Source organism: Oryctolagus cuniculus, chromosome 5 (assembly GCF_964237555.1).
Source record: "Oryctolagus cuniculus chromosome 5, mOryCun1.1, whole genome shotgun sequence".
NCBI classification, from domain to species: domain Eukaryota; kingdom Metazoa; phylum Chordata; class Mammalia; order Lagomorpha; family Leporidae; genus Oryctolagus; species Oryctolagus cuniculus.
In genome coordinates this window covers 40,043,790-40,069,564 of record NC_091436.1, presented here as the reverse complement: position 1 = coordinate 40,069,564, position 25,775 = coordinate 40,043,790, and the positions used below count along the sequence as shown (strand labels likewise).

The 25,775-nt window shown below is 38.9% G+C and overlaps 1 protein-coding gene across 2 annotated transcripts in view; it reads left to right on the top strand.

The window, feature by feature from the left end:
* The window catches only part of LAMA2 (laminin subunit alpha 2), a 707,630-nt gene that overhangs the window by 394,873 nt on the left and 286,982 nt on the right, over positions 1–25,775 (top strand). For both annotated transcript variants that reach the window (XM_070073612.1, XM_051855341.2), the window contains exons 15-17: positions 4,155–4,266; positions 10,986–11,099; positions 18,171–18,298. In XM_070073612.1, the coding sequence (XP_069929713.1) occupies positions 4,155–4,266; positions 10,986–11,099; positions 18,171–18,298 (354 nt within the window). The remainder of the gene's footprint in view (positions 1–4,154; positions 4,267–10,985; positions 11,100–18,170; positions 18,299–25,775) is intronic.

The window sequence follows — 25,775 nt, the reverse complement described above, 5'->3', positions numbered from 1 at the left end:
CAAACACTTTATTTGTCTTTTACTTGCATGGGTTTGTTCATCTGAAATGTTATTAACAGGCCTTATTGTGTCGTCTGCCATAGAATATGTTAGTCATTGTAATTTCAACTATATTCAACTATTTGCTCATTTATTTAAGCTTTTAGTTAGTTGACTAGACTTACATAAGTTTATCCATCCATCTTTCTGTCTACCCATGTATTTTTTACATCTGGCAAAAACATACTGAGCATGTATTCAGACACTCATGCTGCATATATAGCTGATTAAACAATATCACTATTCCCAAATTTGAGAAAATATGTGATATTCGTCTTTCTGAGTCTGCTTATTTTACTTAGGATAATGACTGAAGTAAATCCATAGAGAATATAAAAAAATGAAATAAAGATGCTGCTGTGAGGTGACTATAGTTCACAATAATCTACTATATATTTTATGAACGAATCAAAAAAGAAGCTCAAAGTTTCCAAACCTAAGCTAATGACAAAATGTGAAATGTTTGCTGTTCTGATTTTATCAACATATTATAAGCATTTATTGAACTATCCTACAGTATCTTATAAACAAATTATTAAATGCTAATAATTTTTAATGTTAAGGAAAAAGGCACTACTCTCAAGGACTAGTGCATAAACTCATGTCAACAAATATAAGCACTATTCTTTGTTTCTCTTCCAAACCCTGTGGTGCTGAGTAGTTTCTTGCTTCTAAGTTTACACTAAAATATTTTAATATAGGCACTCAGAAATATGTTAACATTCATAGCAGCATTATTTATGTAAACCAAAATGTGGAAACAGCCTTCAACAGGTGAACTGGTAAACAAAATACATAATATGCATGCAGTGGAATATTATTCAGTAATGAAAAATAGTGAAGTATTAATATGCTACGATGAAGATAGACCTCAAAAATGTGATGCTAAATGAAACCAATCACATGGCATGATTCCATTAATAAGAAATATCCAGAATCAGTAAATCCATAGTGACAGAAGCACATTGGTATCTGATGGGGACTTTAGGAAGAGGAAGAGAGTAATAGAGAATTACTGCTTAATGGGTACAAGGTTTTCACATGAGCTGATGAAGATGTCTTAGATCTAGGTAGAGGTGGTAATTATGCAAAATTATGAATGTACTAAGTTATATAGAATTGTATACTTTAAAGTGGTTAATTTTATGTTATGTGATTGTCATCTCAAATAATAAAAGGGAAAAGAAACACCTGTGACACAACACCTTCAAATGTTTAATGTTACTAAAAAAATTGGCCATTTAGTGGTTTTCAAGTGACACATGTAACCTAAGCACTTGTAGGCAATAATTTTTAATAACTACACTCCAAGCCCTTATATCAGTTTCTCCAAGCTATGACACTAGAGAAGATGGCATCCAAGAAATAGCAATGCATGAATTTATCTGCAACAAAAAATAGTACTCTTGTCTTTCAAGAATATCAACTAGCACTCAGCACGTAGGAATATTCTATCCAACTGCCTGTTTCCTGAGATTTTTAACCGACTTCCTTTTCCTGTTCCTTGATCAGATGTGAGCTCATATATAATCCAAATTACTAGTCAGTGTTTAGGGTTAATAAAATGGGGTAAAAACCATAAAGATTTTAGAAACTTTACATCTTGGTTAAATGCTGTCACTGTTGAGCATATGTTTAAACACTGCTCTTTGCTATGTTCTCTGGCTTGATTACTACATAGATTCTCCAATCTGGTTAGGTCTTCATTAACTATAAATTCCCTTCTCTTGGGAAAGAAACTCAAAAAGCATATCCTAGCAAAAGTCAATTAGTTAAAGGAAGAGTACAATGTATTATGACGGTCTGACAATCATATTTAAAAATAATTATGTCAGGCCGGCGCCATGGCTCACTAGGCTAATCCTCTGCCTGTGGCACCAGCACCCTAGGTTCTAGTCCCGGTCGGGGCTCCAGTTCTGTCCCGGTTACTCCTCTTCCAGTCCACCTCTCTGCTGTGGCCTGGGAGTGCAGTGGAGGATGGCCCAAGTGCTTGGGCCACTGTACCCATGTGGGAGACCAGAAGGAGGCACCTGGCTCCTGGCTTCGGATCAGTGCAGTGCCGGCTGTGGCGGCCATTTGGGGAGAGAACCAACGGAAGGAAGACCTTTCTCTCTCTGTCTCTCTCACTGTCTAACTCTGCCTGTCAAAAAATTAAATTAAAAAATAATTATGTCAATAGTAGCCATTTAGTTTTATGCTATTACAGTTTAGTTAAATTTATTTTCATATATTAAAATTATTTGGGGATATAAATAGTATGTCATACTATTCATGTCATTTTTGTCCTATCAACAGTCAATGAATATATTTTAATTAAATATATAGGATTGTATAATCATTTTTGTGTTAAATCTTATATCAAGAACTTTGTATTCAATGCTTCATGTCATCATTTCATCATAGCTCATGATGTGTGGACTACTATATTAACTCCATTTTATAGCTGGGAAAATTGAGAACTAAAGAGTATCAATTGTTCTTTTCTGGGTTACAAGGCTGGTAAATATTATAGACAGGATATGAATTCATCTTTGACTCCTGAGACTATTTTATTAATAATTAAGTTGATAATTTTTTTACTTTATTAAAAATGGACAAGAAGCCTAATGAGATGAGTAACAAATATTTAAATTATGAATGTATATTAAGATATATATCCATATATTCATATATATGTATGATGTGCATATGTATATATGATTTGTATAACAAATTAGTTTCAAATTTTCAGTTTGGCCAAACCATCTTTTCTTTAACATAGTGAGTGAATGTAAGTTACTCTTTTGTACTCGTCAGATTATATAGAAGTGCCAATAAAATGAAGACCATAGATAAGAACAATAAGAGAACAATAAATTTATGTCAAAAGCAAAGAAATGGTTCCTACTGATACAAGCTACTGGCAACATAGAGATTTATCTTGGAGAAAAGGAAACCAAAATTTCTTCCATCTTCTCTTTCAACTTAAAACCTGAGATGAATATTGACAGTGTCTCCTGCTTTTCTAGTTCAAATGTTAAGATAAAGCAATCATGACAATATTTTCTGTTTTAAGAATCAAGGCCGGCGCCGCGGCTCACTAGCCTAATCCTCCGCCTAGCGGCGCCGGCACACCGGGTTCTAGTCCCGGTCGGGGCGCCGGATTCTGTCCCGGTTGCCCCTCTTCCAGGCCAGCCCTCTGCTGTGGCCAGGGAGTGCAGTGGAGGATGGCCCAGGTGCTTGGGCCCTGCACCCCATGGGAGACCAGGAAAAGCACCTGGCTCCTGGCTCCTGCCATCGGATCAGCGCGGTGCGCCGGCCGCAGCGCGCCGGCCGCGGCGGCCATTGGAGGGTGAACCAACGGCAAAGGAAGACCTTTCTCTCTGTCTCTCTCTCTCACTGTCCACTCTGCCTGTCAAAAAAATAAAAAAAAAAAATAAATAAATAAATAAATAAATAAAAATAAATAAGAATCATTTCAACCATATGATTTTAAACTATCTGCCACCTGTTTCAAAAAGAAAACCAAATGACATAGCTAAGAATCAAGAAACGAGGAATGTTCTAATATCTTCGCAGCATATGATGATGATGGTGGTGGTGACTCTCAGCCCATTTTTTAAAAAATTTTGTGTATATATTTGAAAAAATAATTATGAAGAGCAGGGAGGGGGATAGGGAGAGAGATTTTTCATCCAGTGATTCACTCCCCAAATGGCCACAAAGGAAGGAGCTGGGTCAGGATGAAGCCATGAGCCTGGAACTCCATCTAGGTCTCCTATGTGTGTGGCAAGAACACAGGTCCTTGGGCCATCTTCTGGTGCTTTCAGCACATTAGCAGAGCTCTGGATCAGAAGTGGAGCAGCCAGAACTTGAACCTTTGCTCGTATGGGTTCTCTGTGTCCCAGACGCTGACTTAAGCTGCTGAGCCATAACAGGAGTCTCTCAGCACTGTTAACTGAGCAGACTTTAATACAGGGGATGACCAGAGCTTCGGTTAGGGATGGTCATTGCCCTTCTTTCTCCAAGAGATAATTTGCTTGTATTTCCAACACCGTTGCTGTGCCATGCCTCCAGCTGTATAGCACTTAAGAATGTGTTTCCTCATTTACCGTCCATTTTCCTCTCCTCTCCAGATTGAGCTCTGTTAACCTTGAATCTGCCGTTCCCTATCCTACTGATGCGAATGTTGCAGCAGCTGTGGAAGTCTGCCAGTGTCCACCAGGGTATAGTGGCTCCTCGTGTGAAGTAAGTGTGCCAAAACATCTTTTCTGCATGTTAAGTTCCACCAATGTTGCTGTCAAGACACTGTTCTAGGAAGAGTTTATTATTTTTCCATCAGTAGTTGTATAAACTGGTAGTAGTGTATTCCTTAAAGAGGAAGTGTGAATGTCTTCCAAAAGTATGGCTTTCAAATAGAGTGCTGATCACATAATGTCATCATGAAGTTAGGGTTCTTTTTTCGATATTTTGCCTTAGCTGAAGATGTGTTATTTCCCTGGGAAATTGGTTGCCTGCGAGATGAGAGCAGAATGACAATCCAAAATATTTTCTCTTCATTTCCATTTGGGTGGGTATCTAAAATTTAGCACATTTTTAAATTTGTTTTGCTCTTTCCCATTTTTCAATCCGATGACATATTTTTCTTTACTACTTTCCCAAGAATACAGTCAAGTCCAAGTCAGCTAAAGTGTACAAACTTCAGAATGCAAAGAACAGGAAACATAGAAGAAATACCTTGCTGTAGGAAATTCCCAAGAGATCTTTGATTTTTTTGAACAGCTGAACTTTGAAATACTTGTTGTCTTAATATTTTAGACTTACTTTTTTACTTATTGCCATCATGTGTCATTTTTGGTAATAATTTTTATGCTTATATGTATTTTCCTTTAGATAGTTCAAAATTTTATTTTATTTGAAACCTGGTCAAAAATGTCAACATTATTTTCTTGATAGGGGAACAACTTTCAGACAAATAGGAGATTAAATAGTTTAAAATAGAGCTTTTAAGGAATCATTTGAGTATACCATGATGTTCCACTTCAGAACCCTACCCCATTATAGCATTTATAGAAACACCATAGGCACTGCTTTGTCAGTTCTCTTGTACTTTAAAATAATACATGCTACCACAAGAGGCACAGGGCTTAGAGTCATATTCATGACAAACGCATTTTCTTTAACTAGGCTCACATTCACCTATCTGGAAGTAAAAGCAAATATTATCCATTTAGATACTTACTTTTCCAAAATTCGTATTGAGGAGAGAAAAACAACCATGCTTATGAATTAGCTGTGTCAACCCAAATCTGATTTTACACATAAAATCCATGTTTATTTGATGAAACATAGGCTTTTATTTATGAGCCTTCCAGTTTTGATTTTAAACCAGCCAGCTCTCATTGAACTTTTAAATTCCTATTTCAGTTGGGATAATAATACTTTCATTTTATTCTTCCTTTAATTCCCACGTTACTCATTCCCAGTTCTTTTCATCATCTTTTATGCAAGACCCAAATGCCCATAGAATATAAAATTGTCTGAATATTAGAAGTATTTAACTGATGATAGCTTTCATTCCTTCCTTTCTTCAAAATTGTTTTGATAAATTATGCATATGTTTGATAAATTCTATAAATGTATTCATATAACTTATCACTATTCAGCATAATCCCTGTCATTAAAGAACTAAACCATCTGTTTAAGGAGAGAGAACAAATACTATGAAAAATTGGATCACAGCACTGTGTAGTGAATGGATCAGTAAGTGGGAAGAGCATAAGCACAATTATCACTTAAAGGGGTGAACATACATGCTAGAGGTGAGGGAGATGAGAGAAAGAAAATGGTTAAGAATGAGTCATGGACTGTTGTCATGAACAGTTGATTGATTGGATGCAGTGTCATTTATAGATCTGGGAGAATAGGTGAGGGAGATTTGAGTAGCAGGTGGACTCAACAGTCCACTTTAGAAATATTAGGATTGAGAATCCTGGGGAGTGGCGATATCAATGCAAGCTTTGAATGAGCATATCTTTCTGCTCTAGAGATAAGTGTTTGGAAAGCATCATATAATGCCAAACAAAATTACCCAAGAAAGAATGTACTGTAAAAGTCACAAATAGGGGCCAGCACTGTGGCCTAGTGGTAGAGTTACCACTTGTAGTGCTGGTATATCATATAGGTTCCAGTTCAAGTCTCTGTTGCTCCACTTGTGATCCAGTATCTCTGTTGATGCACGTAAGAAAGCAGTGGAAGCTGACCCAAACCCTTGGACCCCCACACCCTTCTGGGGGACCAGAGGAAGCCCCTGGCTTCTGGCTTCAGACCAGCTCTGGCTGTTGGGGCCATTTGGGAAGTGAACCATAAAATGGAAGACTTGGCTCTCTGTCTCTTCCTCTTCCTCCCTCTCTCCCTCCCCCACGCCTCCCTCCCTCCCTCCCTCTCTCCCTCTCTCTCTCTCTCTCTCTCTCTCTGAACTCTGCCTTTCAAATTCATAAATAAATCCTCTTTTTTTAAAGTTATAAATAACCATGTCCAACCCGTGCAGAACGCTTAACAATGTGAAGCAGGATTGAAAAGGAAGAGATAACAGAGAATGGACAATTGAGAAGTGTGAAGTCATGGAAATGGAGGGAAGGCATTTGAGGGAGAATGAACCAGCTAGTACAAACCATGACATGAGGGCAGATAAAATGCAGTCATAGAACTGTCCACTGGGTTTGGCTACCTAATATTTGATGAGAAAAATAGGAATACTTTTAATCAAGTGGTGGTGGCACAAGAAAGAATAAAATAGAATGGTGTGTAAAAGCAAGAAAGAAGATATTTTTTAGATTATTTTTATTGAAAAGAAAAACAGGTAGGTGATTGAAAAAGCCACATGATGTGTAGCAGGTATTTTGTCATTTTTTTAATGAAAACATTAGATCATGTTTTTGAACTGATAGTGAATCCAACAGAAAAGAAAGAAAGAGGCATTTGGCCTAGAGATTAAGATGCCATGGATGCCTGCAATCCATTTTGGAGTATCTGGGTTATTGTTGTTTTATCTGGGCAATTAATTGTCAGTTACAACAATGTTCTTAATTCTCAGTGTCACTGAACAAAAGCAAAATGCGTTGAGCTGATAAACTATGAAGTAGTGTCATTTTCACATATTAATAAATATTGTCATGAATTCAAAAAGCAAATCTAATTTTATAGGACCACAGGGTTTTTTTTTTTTTTTTTTTTTTTAGCAATTTATTGTTTATTTGAAAGGCAGAGTTAGAAGGGGAGACAGACACAGAGCAGACAGACGCAGAAACAGAGAGATAAAGGTCTTCCATCCATTGGTTCACTCCCCAGTTGGTGGCAACTTCTGGGGCTGGGCCAGGACAAAGCCAGGAGCCCAGAACTTCTTCCAAGTCTCCCATGGGGATGGCAAGGACCCAAGCACTTGGGTCATCTTCTGCTGCTTTCCCATGCATATTAGCAGAGAGCTGGATTGGAAATAAAGCCACTGAGATTTCAACCATAACACATGGAATGCTAGCATTGCAGGGGTTGGCTTAACCAACTTCACCATGATGACGGATCCCAGGAACAAATTTTAAGGAGAAAGAAGAAAGCTGTAGTAAAGAAAGCTAATGGTCTGAAGGGTGTCTGGTTAATTCTCAGTTCTTCAGTAGCAGAGGCTTCACTGTCATTTATACTTCCGAGAGTTGATTGGCTTGTTCTGGATTTTTGCATATGCAAATTAACACCCTAATAAGGTGTTACCATTAGTGAATATAGACAGCAGATGATATCTCAAATGCTTGAGTCCCTTCCATCCATGTAGGAAACTTGGATTAATTTCCTAGCTCTAGGCTTCAGTCTGGTCCAGCCCCAGTTGTTGCAGGCATTTGAGAAGTGAATCAGCAGATAGAAGTGCACACTCTGTGTGTGTGTGTGCGAACACCCTTCTATCCTCTCTTTCCCCCTCCCTCCCCTTCTCTACTTCATGAATAAATAAATAAAATAAAAAAGATGTTACTGCTAAAGAAACAGAGAGAGGGGATATTGGTTACACAACAGGTACTGAAATCCAGATTCAAGTTGAATAATACTCCTTTGAAAGGAGGAAGGATTCAGTATTCCCCACCCCTACTGTTACAGAGGGGAGGATTATAATGATGTGTGGAGAGCAACGCGTAAGCTTCTAGACTTGGCAGAGGAACAGCATCTGGTGCCTTTACTTTTGCCTTTGACTAACAAGGCAAAATCAGTGGCTAGGAGTAAGGGGTAAGGGGTTGGGAAGTTTGAAGAAAGAAGATGCAGAACAGGTAGTATATTTGTGGAGGATTCAAAAAATCACATTAAGAAAAACCTCACAGATGAATGCCTTGAAAACAGTACATCAGCACTCTCCCAGTTCTCAACATCTTTAACCTTTGCCCTTTCCTGTTACGTAACATCACTGAGTGTATTTTAAAGAAGAAATCACTCTATACTCTAGGGAGGCAAACACTTTAATGGGGAGAAATTATTGGGAAGAGATAAGAAATGGATTCCTTCTTCACTAGCCACCAGGGAATTGCAAATAAAAACCACAATGAGGTTTCACCTCACCCCAGTTAGAATGGCTTTCAAACAGAAATCAACGAACAGTAAATGCTAGCTAGGATGTGAGGAAAAAGGTACCCTAATCCACTGTTGGTGGGAATGTAAACTAGTACAGCCATGGTGGAAGACATTCTGGAGATACCTCAGAAATCTAAAAATAGGTCTACCATATGACTCAGCCATCTCACTCCTGGGAATTTATCCAGGGGAATGAAATCAGCCAATGAAAGAGTTACCTGTACCCCCATGTTTATTGCAGCTCAATTCACAATGGCTAAAATATGGAGTCAATCCAGATGTCCATCATCTGATGACTGAATAAAGGAATTATGGCATATTATACACATACACGCACACGGTATGGAATATTAGCTGTAAAAAAGAATGGAATCCTGTCATTTGCAACAAAATAGATGTAACTGGAAACCATTGTACTCAGTGGAATAAGCCAGTTCCCAAAGCACATATACCATATTTTTCCCTGATCTGTGGTGATTAATAGTGTACCAAAAATATAATGTACAGGAGTGAAACGGACATTTAGAGATCCGATGATTGTTTATAACCTTTGTCTCTACTGTTGAGAAAGTATTTTTGTCATTTTATTGTTTGTTGAACTCTTTATTTCGTGTAGGGTTAATCTTTTGAGTATAAATTAAGCAAAATAGATCTTTGTAAAAAGCAAGAGGGGGAATATAAGAGGAAGGAGGAGGAAGGATGGGAACATGGAGGGGAGGGAGAAGAGAGTGGGAAGAATCGCCATTTTCCTAAATCTGTGTCTGTTAAATACATGAAATTTGTTTACCTTAAATAAAATAAAGATCCAATAAACATTGACTCCTTCTATTTTGAAAGCCCAAATTAAGAGGAAAGCTTATTTTCAGATATGAAGTATTGCCATATTATTATGTATTGATTATTGATGTTCACATTTAAAAGTTTTCACATCTTGGGGAGAAGGAACATTTCCAACAGTACAGAACAAGATTCTGTATACTTTATTATTCAGTTGTTTCTCTATTGTTTCCATTTTCAACTGGAAAAAATTGGCCTTCTCACTGTATAAAATGTTACATTCCATCATATACAACTATGAATTATCATTTGAGAGTTATCATAAGCTCCTCGATGGCAACAATATTTGTCCCACATTTCTTTTGCATTCCTTCCATTTTGTAGTAATTCTCACAGAAAGGAAACTTAATTAGGAGTGTAGGCAGCACAGCCATGTAGGACGTCTAACATTCAAGTATCCTGCTGTAATCAGCATTCTATTTATATGTAATGAAATGTTCCCCATTTTATTTTTTTTTTATTTTTTATTTTTTTTGACAGGCGGGAGTGGACAGTGAGAGAGAGAGACAGAGAGAAAGGTCTTCCTTTGCCGTTGGTTCACCCTCCAATGGCCGCCATGGCTGGTGCGCTGCAACCAGCGCACCGCACTGATCTGATGGCAGGAGCCAGGTGCTTCTCCTGGTCTCCCATGGGGTGCAGGGCCCAAGCACCTGGGCCATCCTCCACTGCACTCCCTGGCCACAGCAGAGAGCTGGCCTGGAAGAGGGGCAACCAGGACAGAATCCGGCGCCCCGACCGGGACTAGAACCCGGTGTGCTGGCGCCGCAAGGCGGAGGATTAGCCTAGTGAGCCACGGCGCCAGTTTAAAGAAGAGACATGAATAGAAGCAAAGTTATGGTAGGATAACACTGTAAATAATCAAGGGAATATATGCTAAATAAATCACCAACTTTTTTCTTTGTAAATCCATGAAAGCCTAACAGTATGGTGGGAATTTAGAATGAAATACATGAATTACACATGTAAGGAAATCAGCTGTGCATGTTGTTAAGTGTAGGAGTAGGGCACTGCTTGTCTTCCAGATCAGCAAAGATTTTCTGAAAGTGAGGGACTTCGGGGCATGTGGGAAAAGGATCACATTCCAAAGAATCAAAATTGCCTGGGATGACATTGGCTGTTTTCTTAGGCTAAGATTCTCTCTGAACAGTCCTTTTGTGTTTGCTGCTTTTTTGTTTGTTTGTTTTGTTTTCCAGTACTTTTCCTCTTATTTTCCTGTCTGTGCTTTTTACTTTGAAACTGTCACCTTTCAATTCTTTTTATCTGTGCTTTATTTTACCATTTCAGAAAAGGCACCAAGCTAATAGTTCCTCTAATCTCATACCTGCAAGTAACACTAAGGTCAGTACAAAGCCCCAGTGTCATGAAGAGTAGCCCTGTAGCTGTGTTTCAATAATGGCAGTGCTTTGACCAGCATGGAAAATGTTGTGACTTGTGAAGTTTGCTGCCTGACTTATTTTCTATTATTACAAAAGCACCTTTTCGCTTAGTCCCCCACACTTACTGAAACTTCACCTTTCTTTCAGTCTTGTTGGCCTAGGCACAGAAGAGTTAATGGCACTCTTTACGGTGGTATCTGTGAACCATGTCAGTGCTTTGGGCATGCAGAATCCTGCGATGACATCACAGCAGAATGCCTGGTAAGTACTTCTGCCTTGGGGATTTTGATCACAAGGCTAAAACCAGCTCTACAGACCTTGCAATGCGTGGCTACCTTTGGAACTTTAATCACTGAAGCCTTATACCACGTTGAGTTGGAAGTGGAAAGTGCTCTTTCATAAGGGATTTTCCAAGCAAGTATGAGGAAAGGTTTATTCATATTAATCTAAGACTTGAATTTGGATCAGATACATCATAAAGCAGAACTAGTGACTAAGATGTGTATCTACCATGAATATATGTGGTTTCACTCTCTTCCACAAATTTACCAAAAGTAAACCGTACTTCTAAAATAGGAAAGGATTTATACCCCCATTATATGAAAAGTATAAAATATAACCTTTATCTTAGACATAATTCAATTTGATAGCATATTGAATGTTTTTGAGTTTTTAGCTTTTAAATACATACAAGATATTTAAATACATACAAAATATCCTGCACAGATTAAAAAATAATAAATAATAAAATAATATATATAATGCATAAATACTCACCAGAGCTGTTTCTGCTTCTATAATTAATCTATACTTTTAACCAGAAAAAGTGCCAAGCATTTTCCATCCTGCAATGAAGCCTTTGGATGGGAGAATTATACTGAATAGATCATTCTGATTAACTCAAGGGCATGTTAGTTTTATATTGTCTGACATGGCATGAAGCTTGAAACAACACTTCTCATTTCATTAGTCTTGCAGAAACACAATTTGAAACTGTGCCAATTTAGGAGGATATCATACTCTCATTTCCCTGCAGAATTTAAGGCAGACTCCGGCATCAGTAATTCTTAATGTTCTCTCGCTCATTTTTCCCCCTTTCTCTGCTACTTAAAAGCTTCTGGGAAAATCCAAAATAAAAATTCAGGGCTTTTGTTTCTATGTAATTTGGCATTTAGGTTTATTGATGCTCTTTCTGTTTTCTCTATATAAGGTTTTTATTTAATTGCATTGCAATGTAAAGTATGGTAGACTTAATATGTGGATCAGGTTTTTTAAATGGTATTTTTATGAGTAAAAAATAAATTATTTTAATTATACCACAGGCCTTTTAAAATATACCATGGGAAAAATATTGAATTACCCTAAAACACTCTACTAACATCTAATAGAAAATATTCAGCTCAAAACTGCTGTGAATTTGCTTTACTTACCCTAAAAAAGACAAAAATAAATCTATCACCATGCCAAATTCCCAATATTTCCTATAGTAGTATTTCAAGTAAAATTCATTAGAATAAAATTGAGGCATGCTCTTGGTCCATTTGTTGATGTCATTTGTCTAAGAGTGGAAGCCGTTTTCTTAGAATAAAATACATCTCTTTCAGCATTGTTTTGCAAGAAAGGGGGGAGGGAGCTGTGATATCTGAGGTTTTCCATTAATAAAATTTAGTTTATTGAGACTGTTTCATGGACAGGCTTGTAAGCATCCTCCTTCAAGTACCAGAGGGATCCTGGGAGCATTGTGAGCGTCCTGATGAAAGAAACAGATTGTGTGTGCTCTGGGCTTTCCTAGGTAGCTGGTACCAATGTGATCACAGAGGGTGCTTTCAAGGGCCCTTCCTCTGAAGTGGTATTGATAACTAAGTACTGGTATCCCCCTTTGAGCAGATTCATTCTAATATAACCCACAAAGAAAAAGATATTTGAATGTTGCACATCAAGGGCATTCTTTCTTTAAAGGTTTATGTTTAAAAGGCAGAGCACTAGAAAAGAGGAAAACAGGGGAGGGGAAGAGGGAAAGTGAGAAAGTGAGAGCTTGGGGGTGGGGAGGGGGGGTAGGGGAAGGAAGGAAGGTGGGGAGAAGGGGAGAAGAGGGGGGGAGGGGAGAAGAGAGGAGATCAGATCAGATCAGATCATATCTACCATCTCATTGGTGGTTCACTCCCCAGATGCCCACAACAGCCAGGAATAGGCCAGGCAAAAACCAAGAAACAGTATCTCCATATTTGGATGTAAAAGGCCTAAGCACCTGGGCCACCTTAGGCTGCCTTCCAAGGCAATTACCAGGAAGCTGGATCAGAAGCAGAAGAGCTGGGACTTGAACCAGATCTTTGATATGAGGTGCCAATGTCAAAACCTGTGCCTTAACCAGCTGTGCCATGACACCAGCCCCATGGACATTTTACTGTTCAACTGACCTTGTGTTTTAGCTTCCTTTTTATTTTTCATGGTTCTTTTTTTCTGCCCACTAAACAGATAATTCATAAAAATTACAGATAAAGTGTTTTTCAGCTTAGCTTAGTGTGGGGAGCAACTCGGACTAGACTAAGTTACTGGAATTAAGACTTATTCTATGCATCTGCTCTCCCACAATATGGCGCTGAGAAGGGAGTGACAACTTCTACGCAGCTGCCTCTCGCCAATTTGATTGACTGAGCTGCAGGAGCTGATCTTGCTCCTGATTGGAGGAGAGCAGCGTACTCGGCGTGTGGGTAGCAGAGTTGGGATTGGTGGAAGAGGACTATAAAGGAGGAGAGAGACAACATGCACCAGGAACATCTAAGGGGAACATCTATCTGAAGGAACACCTGTGCAGCCCCCGAGAGAGCCGGCCGGCGGTGTGCCGCTCCCCCGCGGAAGTGGGGAAAGTGGCTAGGGGGAACCGCCCTTCCACGGAGGTGGAAGGGTCGGCAGCCAACCCGGGAAGAACCAGCAGCAAACCCGGGGAGGGCCGAGCAGACAAAAGAACAGCGCAGGGTCCTGTGTCGTTCCTCCACGAAGAGGGGGAGCGACATAATGGTGCCGTGACTCAGATATGAAGCCTAGGCAGGGTTTAGTGTCGTTCCTCCATGAAGAGGGGGAGCGACATAATGGTGCCGTGACTCGGATAGGAAACCTAGGAGGGAAGAAACGGGAAGAACTGGGAAAATACCAGAGAGAGAGATTAGCAAAGAGCCTAGGGAAAAGCCAGATGAAAAAGTTGCCGGAAGAAGCTATTGAAAGCCTAGGCATAGACTCGGATACGGACTACGGGGGGAAGCTGGGAGAAATCTCTAAGGTCGAAAGCGAAAGTGAAAGCTAGAACAAACAGACTCGGATACGGACTGTGGGGAGAAGCCAGGAGAAATGAGGGAGGAATATTGTTGGAAGAAAACTTAGGGAAACATACCGGGTAGAGAAAAATGTTAGGGAAATTGAAGCTGCGGGGGCAGGCCGAAGCGGAGACGTAAGCTATCTTGGGATTCTTCAAGTCAGCCCTGGGAGCAAAAGGCGAAAAGTTAAACCAGAGGCGGAAACGTGGGCCAGGTTGGAATCCGTCAGATTAGCCCGGGGAGCAAAAGACGGGAAGCCAAACCATAAGGCGGAGACGCGTAAGCTAGGTTGAATTCGCCAGGTTAGCCCAGGGAACTTAGATTGAATACCGGTGGCGGAAACGTGAGCTACGCTGTGTGACTCGCGGAAGCCGCCGCGTGCAGAGAGAGCACGGGGCGTGAATAGATAGGGAACGTGGGGCTAGTGCGAGGCCGTGGTGCGGGCGTGGAGACCGCGGAGTGCGCGCGCGAAGCCAGGAAGCCGCACAGATGAGAGAAGCGCGGGCTGAAGCGGCTCAGAGCTGGGAAGCCGCTGAGAAGCAGCCTCGGGGCGGGCGCCGGGAAGCCACAGGGATAAGAGAAACAGAAATTTAGAAGTAAAATGAGAGAAATAGGAATGCTGGCAGATAGAAGTAAAATGGAAGAAATAGGAATGCCCGGAGATAGAGAAATAGAGAAAAGTAAGGCCTCCCCACAACACGGCAATGAGAGAGCTTGGATTCGGTCTGCCTGATTAGTAAGGCGATGAGCACCTGCGGGCGGCTAGCAGCTTATGCGCCGCAGGTCACCGAAGACAGGCACGAATTAACATCAATAAGTCTCCCCACAAGACGGCAATGGGAAGGCTTGGATTCGGTTTGCCTGATTGGGCTTGTAAGCACCTGCAGGCAGTTCTAGCAGAGCAGAGCATGTGCTGCAGGGCACCGAACACAGGCACGCATCAGCGCCTAAAAACCTCCTCACAACATGGCGAAGAGAGGACCCGGATTCGGTTTGCCTGATTGGTAGGGCTTGTAAGCACCTGTGGGCAACTCTAGCAAGCAGAGCAGAGTGTGTGCCGCGGGGCACCGAAGACAGGCGCGTATCAATGCCAAAAAATAAAAAGAAAGGGGGATCTCTGGGGAGCAACTCGGACTAGACTAAGTTACTGGAATTAAGACTTATTCTATGCATCTGCTCTCCCACAATATGGCGCTGAGAAGGGAGTGACAACTTCTACGCAGCTGCCTCTCGCCAATTTGATTGACTGAGCTGCAGGAGCTGATCTTGCTCCTGATTGGAGGAGAGCAGCGTACTCGGCGTGTGGGTAGCAGAGTTGGGATTGGTGGAAGAGGACTATAAAGGAGGAGAGAGACAACATGCACCAGGAACATCTAAGGGGAACATCTATCTGAAGGAACACCTGTGCAGCCCCCGAGAGAGCCGGCCGGCGGTGTGCCGCTCCCCCGCGGAAGTGGGGAAAGTGGCTAGGGGGAACCGCCCTTCCACGGAGGTGGAAGGGTCGGCAGCCAACCCGGGAAGAACCAGCAGCAAACCCGGGGAGGGCCGAGCAGACAAAAGAACAGCGCAGGGTCCTGTGTCGTTCCTCCACGAAGAGGGGGAGCGACATAATGGTGCCGTGACTCAGATATGAAGCCTAGGCAGGGTTTAGTGTCGTTCCTCCATGAAGAGGGGGAGCGACAGCTTAGCTTTGAGATAAAATTATCAATCAACTGAAATCCATTGCGAACATCAGAGCAAAACTCAGACCTCTGCTGTCATGCAGGCCTGTATCAAAGGTCATTTTAATTCATGCATAGGAACTGACTGAGGAAAACATTCCAAGCCACATAGGAAGATTGTGTGCTCCCTCCTTCCTATCATTCTTATGATCTGTGACTGTGAAAAAACCATTTGGAAAGCAGCTTCGTAGCAGGACACTTGTCAAAATAACCACCCAGTGGACTGGAATTTTCATCTTTTTCAGTTTTGATTCCCATCATATTGGTCATCTAATGGTGTTTTATAGTTTCAGTTATAAAAATTTTTGTATTATCTATATTTTACATCCATTTAAGGAAACAAAGCATTAAGAAGTCTAAAAATATTCTTGATGTTAGTTCTTTTTTAAATTAGTAGTTGAAGAAATACAGAGTCTTAAGTTATGCAGTATTTTCCTTGGAGTTTTAGAAACACGATTTTCAACTTGGTTAAGGTGGGATCAATTTTAGGATCTTATTTTTAAAAGCCCACAAGTGTTCGATGGTATAATTTTACTTAGGAGGATATGCAAAGAATTTTTCAAAAAAAAAAAAAAAAAACAAAAAAACAGCAGTCAATTCATTGGTAATAGCTAAGTTTAGCCAAACTTGGAAACCAAAAGGAAATAGATGAAGATCCAATCAAAGGGAAAAGTTTTCTTCAAATTGATTTACATTTTATGTGCATCCTGTGTGATATTATTTGGACAGCTGCTAATAGTAAAGTTAATCTTTCTGCTATATTTTTAGTTTTGGCTAAATAAATTGGAGAGAAAATTTAAAGTAAGAAAAATATTTTCAATATCATCAGTTTCAATACAACTACCTATTCAATTACAGTTGATGAAACTGGAATGGGTTTTAAGGTCTTGAAAATCTCAAAAATCATTGAATTAGCTCCCTTATTTCACAGAAAGGAAATGAGAGGTTCAAGAATTTAAATGATTAAGTTACAACTTTGATAACTTCCCCTAGGTAAATAAATCTGCTTTCCTGCCACCATATAAGCTATGTTAAAAATGAATATTTACTTGGTTTCTGTTAATCTGCTTGCCTGATATAATTCAAATTTAACTTATTTTAAAATATATTTAAATAAATGATACTTTGGAATTTTCATTGATTTCTGTCCATTCCTGTGGTCATCCAGATTAATACATTTTTACTCTCTGTTTAAAGTTAATTTATATTTTAATGATTTTCTTCACAAAGTCTGTGATTGATCATAAAAATAGAGGTTATTAATACATGAGGTCTGTTGAATTTTCAGTGTGGGGTAAATTATAACTGTATATATTTATTAAATTAAAACTCTTAGCAATAAAGTATCCATGATTTTAATAAGGACTGGGTGTATTTTATAGCAGTTTATTGGAGATTAGAGTTACACCTAAATGATGCCAAACCATTATAAAAATTCATCAAATTGTGCTATTGGAAGCTTTAAAGATAATTTCACTGCTCTGTTTACTGAATTTTTCATTTTTGTACCAATCTTGATGAGTTTTATGAGCACAGCCTGACTTGAGAAATGTATTTTAGTTCATATGAAGAAACCAAGACATAAGTTATTTTTATTTTTGAGAAAAATGAGTCTGAAAGTTACTAATAAGCGGAAAAATGCGATTTCACTCTTTTTAAAAATGTCTGGGAAAATTATGTGCCTTGTGATTTCATTATATATTGCTGTATGTTTTGAATTTTTTCAATTTTCTCAGGGTTTAATTATGAGTCAAGCAATCTCCTAACAAATGTAATAGAAGAAGATATTGTTCAAATCATCAGACTCCAATAAGGTCAAAATTAACATCTAAGCCAAGAGAGCATAGTCCCAGAGGACTTGTATAATTAGCTACAGTTCTCATTAAATTGCCAATTTTAAACTGAACAACTGACTTTACCTAGAATCAGCAACAATATCCATGAAATGTATGTTATTAAGACTCTTTGACCACCACACACTCATATCTCTATCCTTAGGTTAAAAAAAAAAAAACTTTAAAACTACAGAAAAAAAAAAAGGGAATTATATTTGAATGATGAAAACATGGATAATGAATTGCAGTCATCTCTGTGAATATGCATATACTTGTATGCAGTTTATAAGCTAGAAATTAAATTAGCATTTGGTGCTATTTCCCTGCTGTAAAATTGACCACTTAATGTGGAAAAATTGCTCTTCCTTGTGGGGAAACAGACTAATGACTTTGCGGACCTGCTTTTCGGCAACATGTTACTGCTTGAGACCAAAACAGCAAAGTCTGATGTGCTCTCTTTCTCAGAACTGCAAGGATCACACGGGTGGCCCATACTGCAATAAATGTCTTCCTGGTTTCTATGGTGATCCTACCAAAGGAACCTCCGAGGACTGTCAGCCCTGTGCCTGTCCACTCAACATTCCCTCCAACAAGTGAGTAGCAAGCTTACTGCACTAAGGAGTTTGGTGTCTGTGCATGAATTTCTTGGGAAGATACTGTAAGCTATACCTGTTTGTTCCTAGGATTTTTAATAGTTTGACTCTAGTTATGGTGATATACTATGTAGATAGGACTCTATTAGAATTTTTACACCAATTCCATAGAACTGACTTCTCTTTTGAAAGCACATGTACACATCGTCATCATCATCAATATCATACCTTAATGAAAGAAACCGCTGATGTAAATGTGTTCATTTTCATTCCTGATCTCAAATTATTAATTTGCGAATCTTGCATAAATCAGAAATCTTTCAGGAGGTAAAATGAAAGTATTAAATTCACTGACCTTTAAGCTAGAAAACTATCGCTCAGTTACATATAGTTTAGCTTGTCATTGCTTAAACGGTACATATTATGCTATAGATTATATGAGTATTGAACTATGGTGATCATTACCATCTTTATGTAAACCGTTTGGATCTAAGAAAATTAATTCCAACTTATGTAATTCTCTAGCTAATCATCTTTCATTTTTTTTCTTTTAAGTTTTTCACCAAGAACAATATTTTCTTAGAATAGACATTTAAAAAATGATATAAAAATGCAGTTTAGCTTCCTCTGCTCCCTTACCTTTTAGTCGAATGCTCTATTTTAGTTGCTAAAATTCTAATTTCCTTGAGGCAACCCTCTAAGAAAATGGACCCTAAAACCAATTTTTAAAAAAATGGAGCATACAATGTTGAGTCAAAATCAATAATTTTTACTAGTAAACAATTTTAAATAGCTTGATTTTTAATAAAAGGAATTTCATTTTTGGTGAACTTTATTAAGTGCTTGGTAAGTATCCTCTGCTTTCCAACTAATTCTAAATGCTGTGATGATGTTTAAAAGAGAAAATTTAAAGTATTTTTAAAGTGACATCAAATATGTCTTTTAATGTGAAATTTTCATCAAATAGTTCATCTTCTGAGTTCTTAGGGTGATCTGAATTAACATGGTTCCATGTTGGTAGTTTTCACGAATCCTACAAACTAAAACTTGAGAATAATTCTGTCATTAAGTTTAAAAGTCCTCATTAGAACTGTGTCTCCTACCATTCAGCCTAATCCTTTTTCTTCAGAATTTTCTACCTTAGTTATTGTTTGGGAAAGAGAAAGAACTAATATTTAGTGAAATATCTTTGTATTCTAGGTATTGTGCCAAGCACTCTCTTTGGTATTATTTTACCTTGAAAAATAACCACATAAGATACATATTATTATCCTCATTTTATAGATTAATAGTTGAAGATACAAGTAGGAAAATGACACTCTGGTGCCAATTCCGGGGCCAGAATTTCTGGCTTCACTCTTCAGTTCTGTATTGGCTAACTATATGACTTTGGGGAAGGTACTTAAACTCTCCCTCAGTCTTCTCATTGTTGGCTTTGGTAAGTATGACCTCTCTTGGAGTAACGGTGAGAGTTACAGAACTGAAATATGTAAAACACCTAGAACACTGATTCCACACAGTGGGCTCAATTTACGAGTTGGCTGTTGTTAAGCAACTTGTCCAGAGTCATAAAGCCTTATTATTAGATTTCAAAATTGGCTTTCACATCCATATGCTTTCCCATCCTCTGCGATCTCCATTATGAATGTCATTTAAAAATATGCATGCTGAATTTTAAGGAAGAATACTAAAAAACAGTTAATCCTCCAGGTAATTCAAGTTGCATTACACGGTCCTGAGAAAATAGTAAGTGAAATGTTTCCAGAGCTTAGGATATGAGTCTGGATAAGCACAAAAGTGAAGATCCTTTAGCAGCCAAGGCTGCCAGGTAACAGGAAGTAGGCAAGGGAGAAACCTATAGGAAAATAATGAATAGAGAAGAATAAGTAAATTTAATTCATAATTAATGGATCCTCAGCCCTATTTTGGCCATAATATAATACGGAACTTGCTCTCTGGCATACATGTGAAGAGTTGCACCACACAATGGAAGCCCTACTCATTCATTGTGGCTGAAAGGCATTCTCCAAGGTATCCATATAGACATGAAACTCATTGTTCAACAGTCACTTGTACTGGGGAAAGCAGAAGGATCACACCTGCTCAGTCACTCACGTTTCCTTCTCAGTTGAAATCTCTCTGGCGTTAGTACAGCTATCAGTCCGTCAGAGCTGGCTGTTTGGGGAACCATGTGATTCCCATCCCAATATATTTTGCAAGCACAGTGGCTTGAGTATGTAGACTCTGTGGAGATAATCGCAAGTTGCACTGACATCACTATAAATGAAGAGAAGGTGTTGGGGAGAAAGTTTAGCTTGGGCGATTAGATACATTCATGAGCCGTCTTTGTATGTATATTTGCTCTCCTTCTGCTTTGATAATAGATTCTGCGTTGCTTCTGAAACTAAGCAAGGATTACGCCCCATCCTTCAGTGCCAAAGGCATTGGGACCCCAAAGCCCAATCATGATTGCTAAGTTATATCTTCCAGTTTGGCATAGTTATTATCTGGATTTTGTAAAATAAAGGCAATATCGTAATAATACCTATAGCATCAAGTATTTAATGATTCTTCAGTTTTCAAGGTGCTTTTCATTAAAGTAATTATTAAACTATTAAATAATAATTTTATCTTTAGCAGTAGAATAAGGAATCCAGTAGTAACATACTTTACATTCCAGCTTTAAATGTGACCTTTTTATGAGTAGAAAGAGGGAATAGTAATAATTCTTATTTTGTAAACCCTAAAAGCTTTGTGCTTAGAGTTATTAAGTACTTAAAATTTAAAATAATTTAGAAAATTATCACCATTTAACTACACAGTTGTAATGAGAATTATCTATTTTGGCTTAATAACCTGAAATTTAAAAATTTTATTTAACAGTAGGACATTTAATGGCCTAAGGAAACTAGCCTGTTTTAAGAGTTGTTTGTTAATCATTACCATTTTCATCTGAATTAGATATATCCCATGCATACATTGAATATACCCCACCTATAATCCAGAAGAATGGATTTGACTTTTTCACCCATTATTCAGGGGGAAAAAAGGAACTAGAGGTTGCTGCAACCTTCATCTGAAGTATAAGGCTCAGTGATAATTTCCTTGGTGATTTATCTATTTAATCCTTGGTCATAAATCTTATAGATCACAAGTGTTTTGGCTCGAAATTTCTTAGATAATATTACTAAATAAATCAAATGTGTAGGATGATAGAGATAGATTGGTATAATTATTATGATGTATGAATACAGACAAGCATATAATATATAAATTATACATATATATCAACTTCATCAACTATTTACAGTGTCCACTGTTTGCTTGGCCTTCTCATCTTGGTGATGTATATTCCAGCTATAGATTATAACTAGGTGGCGAAGTTTAGAGAAGCAAATAAAAATGTAAATATTTCAGATGTTTAGATTCATTAATTTCTGATGTCATATAGCTTATAGATTGAATAAGCTATGAAAGAAACACATGAATGTCTGCCCCCCAACACTTATGCTGTGTTTGAATAGATCATATTACCATAGTTATTATAGATTTTTATCTGCTATATAATAAAATTAGAGATATATTTCATACAGGGCCTCAACAAGTTCTGTCTACTAAAATCATTGTGATTTGTACTTCTTTGTGTGCATCAGGAATGTTAAAATTTGAATTTTTGAAATGATGGAACATTTCTAGAACTGACTTTTAGGTTCACGCAAAAAGCCATATTGAATTACTGTTTTGAAATTAGTAATGGGGCCAGAACTGTGGGATAGTGGGTAAAACTGCCTCCTGCCATGCCAGCATCCCATATGGGGGCCGGATCAAGCTGCTCCACTTCCAATCCAGTTCTCTTCTATGGCCTGGGAAGACAGTAGAAGATGGCCCAAGTGCTTGGGCCCTTGCACCCACTTGGGAGACCAGGAAGAAACTCCTGCCACTTAGCTTCAGATGAGTGCAGCTCTGGCCATTGCAGCCATCTGGGGAGTGGACCAGCAGATGGAAGACCTCCCTCTCTCCCTCTCTCTCTCTCTCTCCCTCTGCCTCTGCCTCTGTCTCTCTCTCTCTCTCTGCCTCTCTGCCTTTCAAATGAATAAACAAATATTAAAAAAGAAAGAAATTAGTACTTATAGGAGTTGAGCAGTGAGACACAAGTTAAGCTGCTGTGCAGGATGCCTGTATTCCATCAGACTGCTTGGTTCAAGTCCTGCTTCTGCTTCTGAGCCAGCATTCTGCTAACTGTGTATTGTGGGAGGCAGTAGAGGATGCCTCCAGTTCCATTCACACGGGAGCCCCAGATGAAGTGTCTGGTTCTTGGCTTCAGACAGATTCATTTCTGACTGTCAGAGGCATTTGGGGATTGGTGAACCAGTAAATTGAAGACCTGCACCCCGACCTTATCTTTCAAATAATTTATTAAAAATAATAAATAAAATTAGTACTTAGATAAATATATTCAAAGACAAGAGGGAAATTTAAAGAATTACTCAATTGAACCACATTTTTCAGAAATTTGAAAGTGCTTTAGATATTTTAGAGCCCTTCCTACACACTGATTTTAAGTCCAAATGATGGATTTATGATGATTCTTATTGGTCCCATATATCAGAGGGGAAAGAAAAAGTTCAGAAAAAATAAATGCCTTGATCATAGAGCTTGCTGGTAGCAGAACCAATATGAGAAACCGTGTTTCTGACAGACTTCTCTGTATTTCTTCCAATGGGGCAATAGGTGTGGAGATAATTAAAAGATGTTAAAGAAAATTACAAAGAATAGGACTTAATGTTAAAAAATGGTGAATGTTCACTGCCTGATGATAGTACTGTTAACTCAAATGTAAGAGAGCAGAGGGGCATGAGAAAATGCTGATCCAATGGTTTAGCACTCAGCTGATTGCCTTAAACAATCAATCAATCAACACGCCTTGACAATTATTTTAAAATGGCCATTTTTTTAAGTACTATTAAATTGTAGCTATGATTTATTTTAGCTCCATGCTCAGTATTCACTTTCACACTCTGTCTCTATGAAAGGCTTTACAGACCAATCACTTTATCCCATTTTGCAAGATGGAAGATAGGTTCAGAGAAATATTGCATCCATATATGTAATGAAACATTGCATCATACCCTATTGTTATGTACAACTTGTATATTTCTAAAAATTTACAAAAAATTAAGAAAATGATAAAATTTTACGAACAACTATGCTATGTGAACTCAGGCGGAAATAACTCTAACCTAAGAGCATACATGCAATGCTGCTGTAAGTATTGATGCTTATTATACTCATGCATTTGCTAATAAATTAATAAACAATAATTGTTAATTTTATGTTTGTTAATACAAAAGAAAATAAGGATGGCTGGTGCCGTGGCTCACTAGGCTAATCCTCCACCTTGCGGCGCCGGCATACCGAGTTCTAGTCCCAGTCGGGACGCCAGATTCTGTCCCGCTTGCCCCTCTTCCAGGCCAGCTCTCTGCTGTGGCCCAGGAGTGCAGTGGAGGATGGCCCAAGTGCTTGGGCCCTGCACCTGCATGGGGGACCAGGAGGAAGCACCTGGCTTCTGGCTTTGAATCAGTGCAGAGCGCTGGTCGTAGTGGCCATTTGGGGGGTGAACCAACGGAAGGAAGACCTTTCTCTCTGTCTCTCTCTCTCTCACTGTCTAACTCTGCCTGTAAAAAAAAAGAAAGAAAGAAGATAAGGCAAGTGTAATTAAAAATCCAATAGTGGAGGCCGGCGCCATGGCTCAATAGGCTAATCCTCCACCTTGCGGCGCCGGCACACCGGGTTCTAGTCCCGGTCAGGGCGCCGGATTCTGTCCCGGTTGCCCCTCTTCCAGGCCAGCTCTCTGCTATGGCCAGGGAGTGCAGTGGAGGATGGCCCAGGTGCTTGGGCCCTGCACCCCATGGGAGACCAGGAGAAGCACCTGGATCCTGGTTCCTGCCATCGGATCAGCGCGGTGCGCCGGCTGCAGCGGCGGCCATTGGAGGGTGAACCAACGGCAAAGGAAGACCTTTCTCTCTCTGTCTCTCTCTCTCACTGTCCACTCTGCCTGTCAAAAAAAAAAAAAAAAATCCAATAGTGGAAATGAATTCAGATTTCCTAGTATTTAAAGGAAATTAAACAAATATGAGGGCCCTTCAGAGAAATCATGGAAATTGAATTTTTTTTTTTTTTTGACAGGCAGAGCCCTCCAATGGCTGCTGCTGCCGGTCCACCACGCTGATCCGATGGCAGGAGCCGGGTACTTATCCTGGTCTCCCATGGGGTGCAGGGCCCAAGCACTTGGGCCATCCTCCACTGCACTCCCTGGCCACAGCAGAGAGCTGGCCTGGAAGAGGGGCAACTGGGACAGAATCCGGCGCCCCGACCGGGACTAGAACCCGGTGTGCCGGCGCCGCAAGGCGGAGGATTAGCCTAGTGAGCCGTGGCGCCGACCCCGGAAATTGAATTAAAAAGTTTATCTTGGTGTAGGAAACTTTTGAAATTCATGCACAGTTTTTTCGTAATACACATTTTCATTAAGATTTTGAAGATCTTTTATATGTACAGGTTTCATAAATGTTGTACCAAAATCAATTTATCTTTTAATTATTTTTTCCATGAGCTTTCTGAAATTAGCATATATGAGCTTCCTTAATATTTCTCCCAGAAAAGTAAGCAAAACAGAGATCACTGAACTGAAACAGGAAAAACTTCAAAATTTCATATGACTCAAATCAAAATTGTGAAGTAAATGAGTTTTCCTTCAGTCTTCAGTCCCTTCTACAGTTAAACTGGGGAATTCTAATCATCTTTATGCCGAGCATTGTTTCTGACACTCTGTAAGAACTCAGACTTTCTCGGTCTGTCCTTACCCATGTGTCCAAGATAATGCTTAAGTCAGATTTCTCATCCCCTATGGTATGTACAAATACAGGACACATCTTTGATTTTCCTAATGATGGAAATTTTATACTGCAGCAAAGAAAGGAGTAGTTGTTTCACATCATATCAAAGACCCAATGGCAATTAAGTATTTTCTATTCCAAGTGCAGAAGAGTTTAAGAATTACAAATATATGCTCAGACAGTGACTTAGTAGATGTTTAAGTTTATTTTAAGGGTATTAGATTAACCCTCTGCTGAAGTGTGTTATGTTACAACTGAGTTTCAGAGCCCACAGAATACATTTCCCAGACTCTAATTATCAGACATTGTTAAGCTTCTATTTAGCAATTGATTTGCTTTTACTTTTGTATGCTCTAAATCATTTATCTGTTAAATGTTCTCTTTTGCATTATTTGTGAAAAATCTCAAAACCATGCTTTGAGCTGTCATTATCAAGTGAGTGTACCTTAGAACATATAGTTTCAACCCTAAATACATCCTAGATTTTACCTTACTGTTTAGCATTTTTTTCTCACTGTCCTTATTGCATCATTTTATCTTACTTTATATTTTGATAGGTAAAATTAACTTCTTCTGGGATCAGC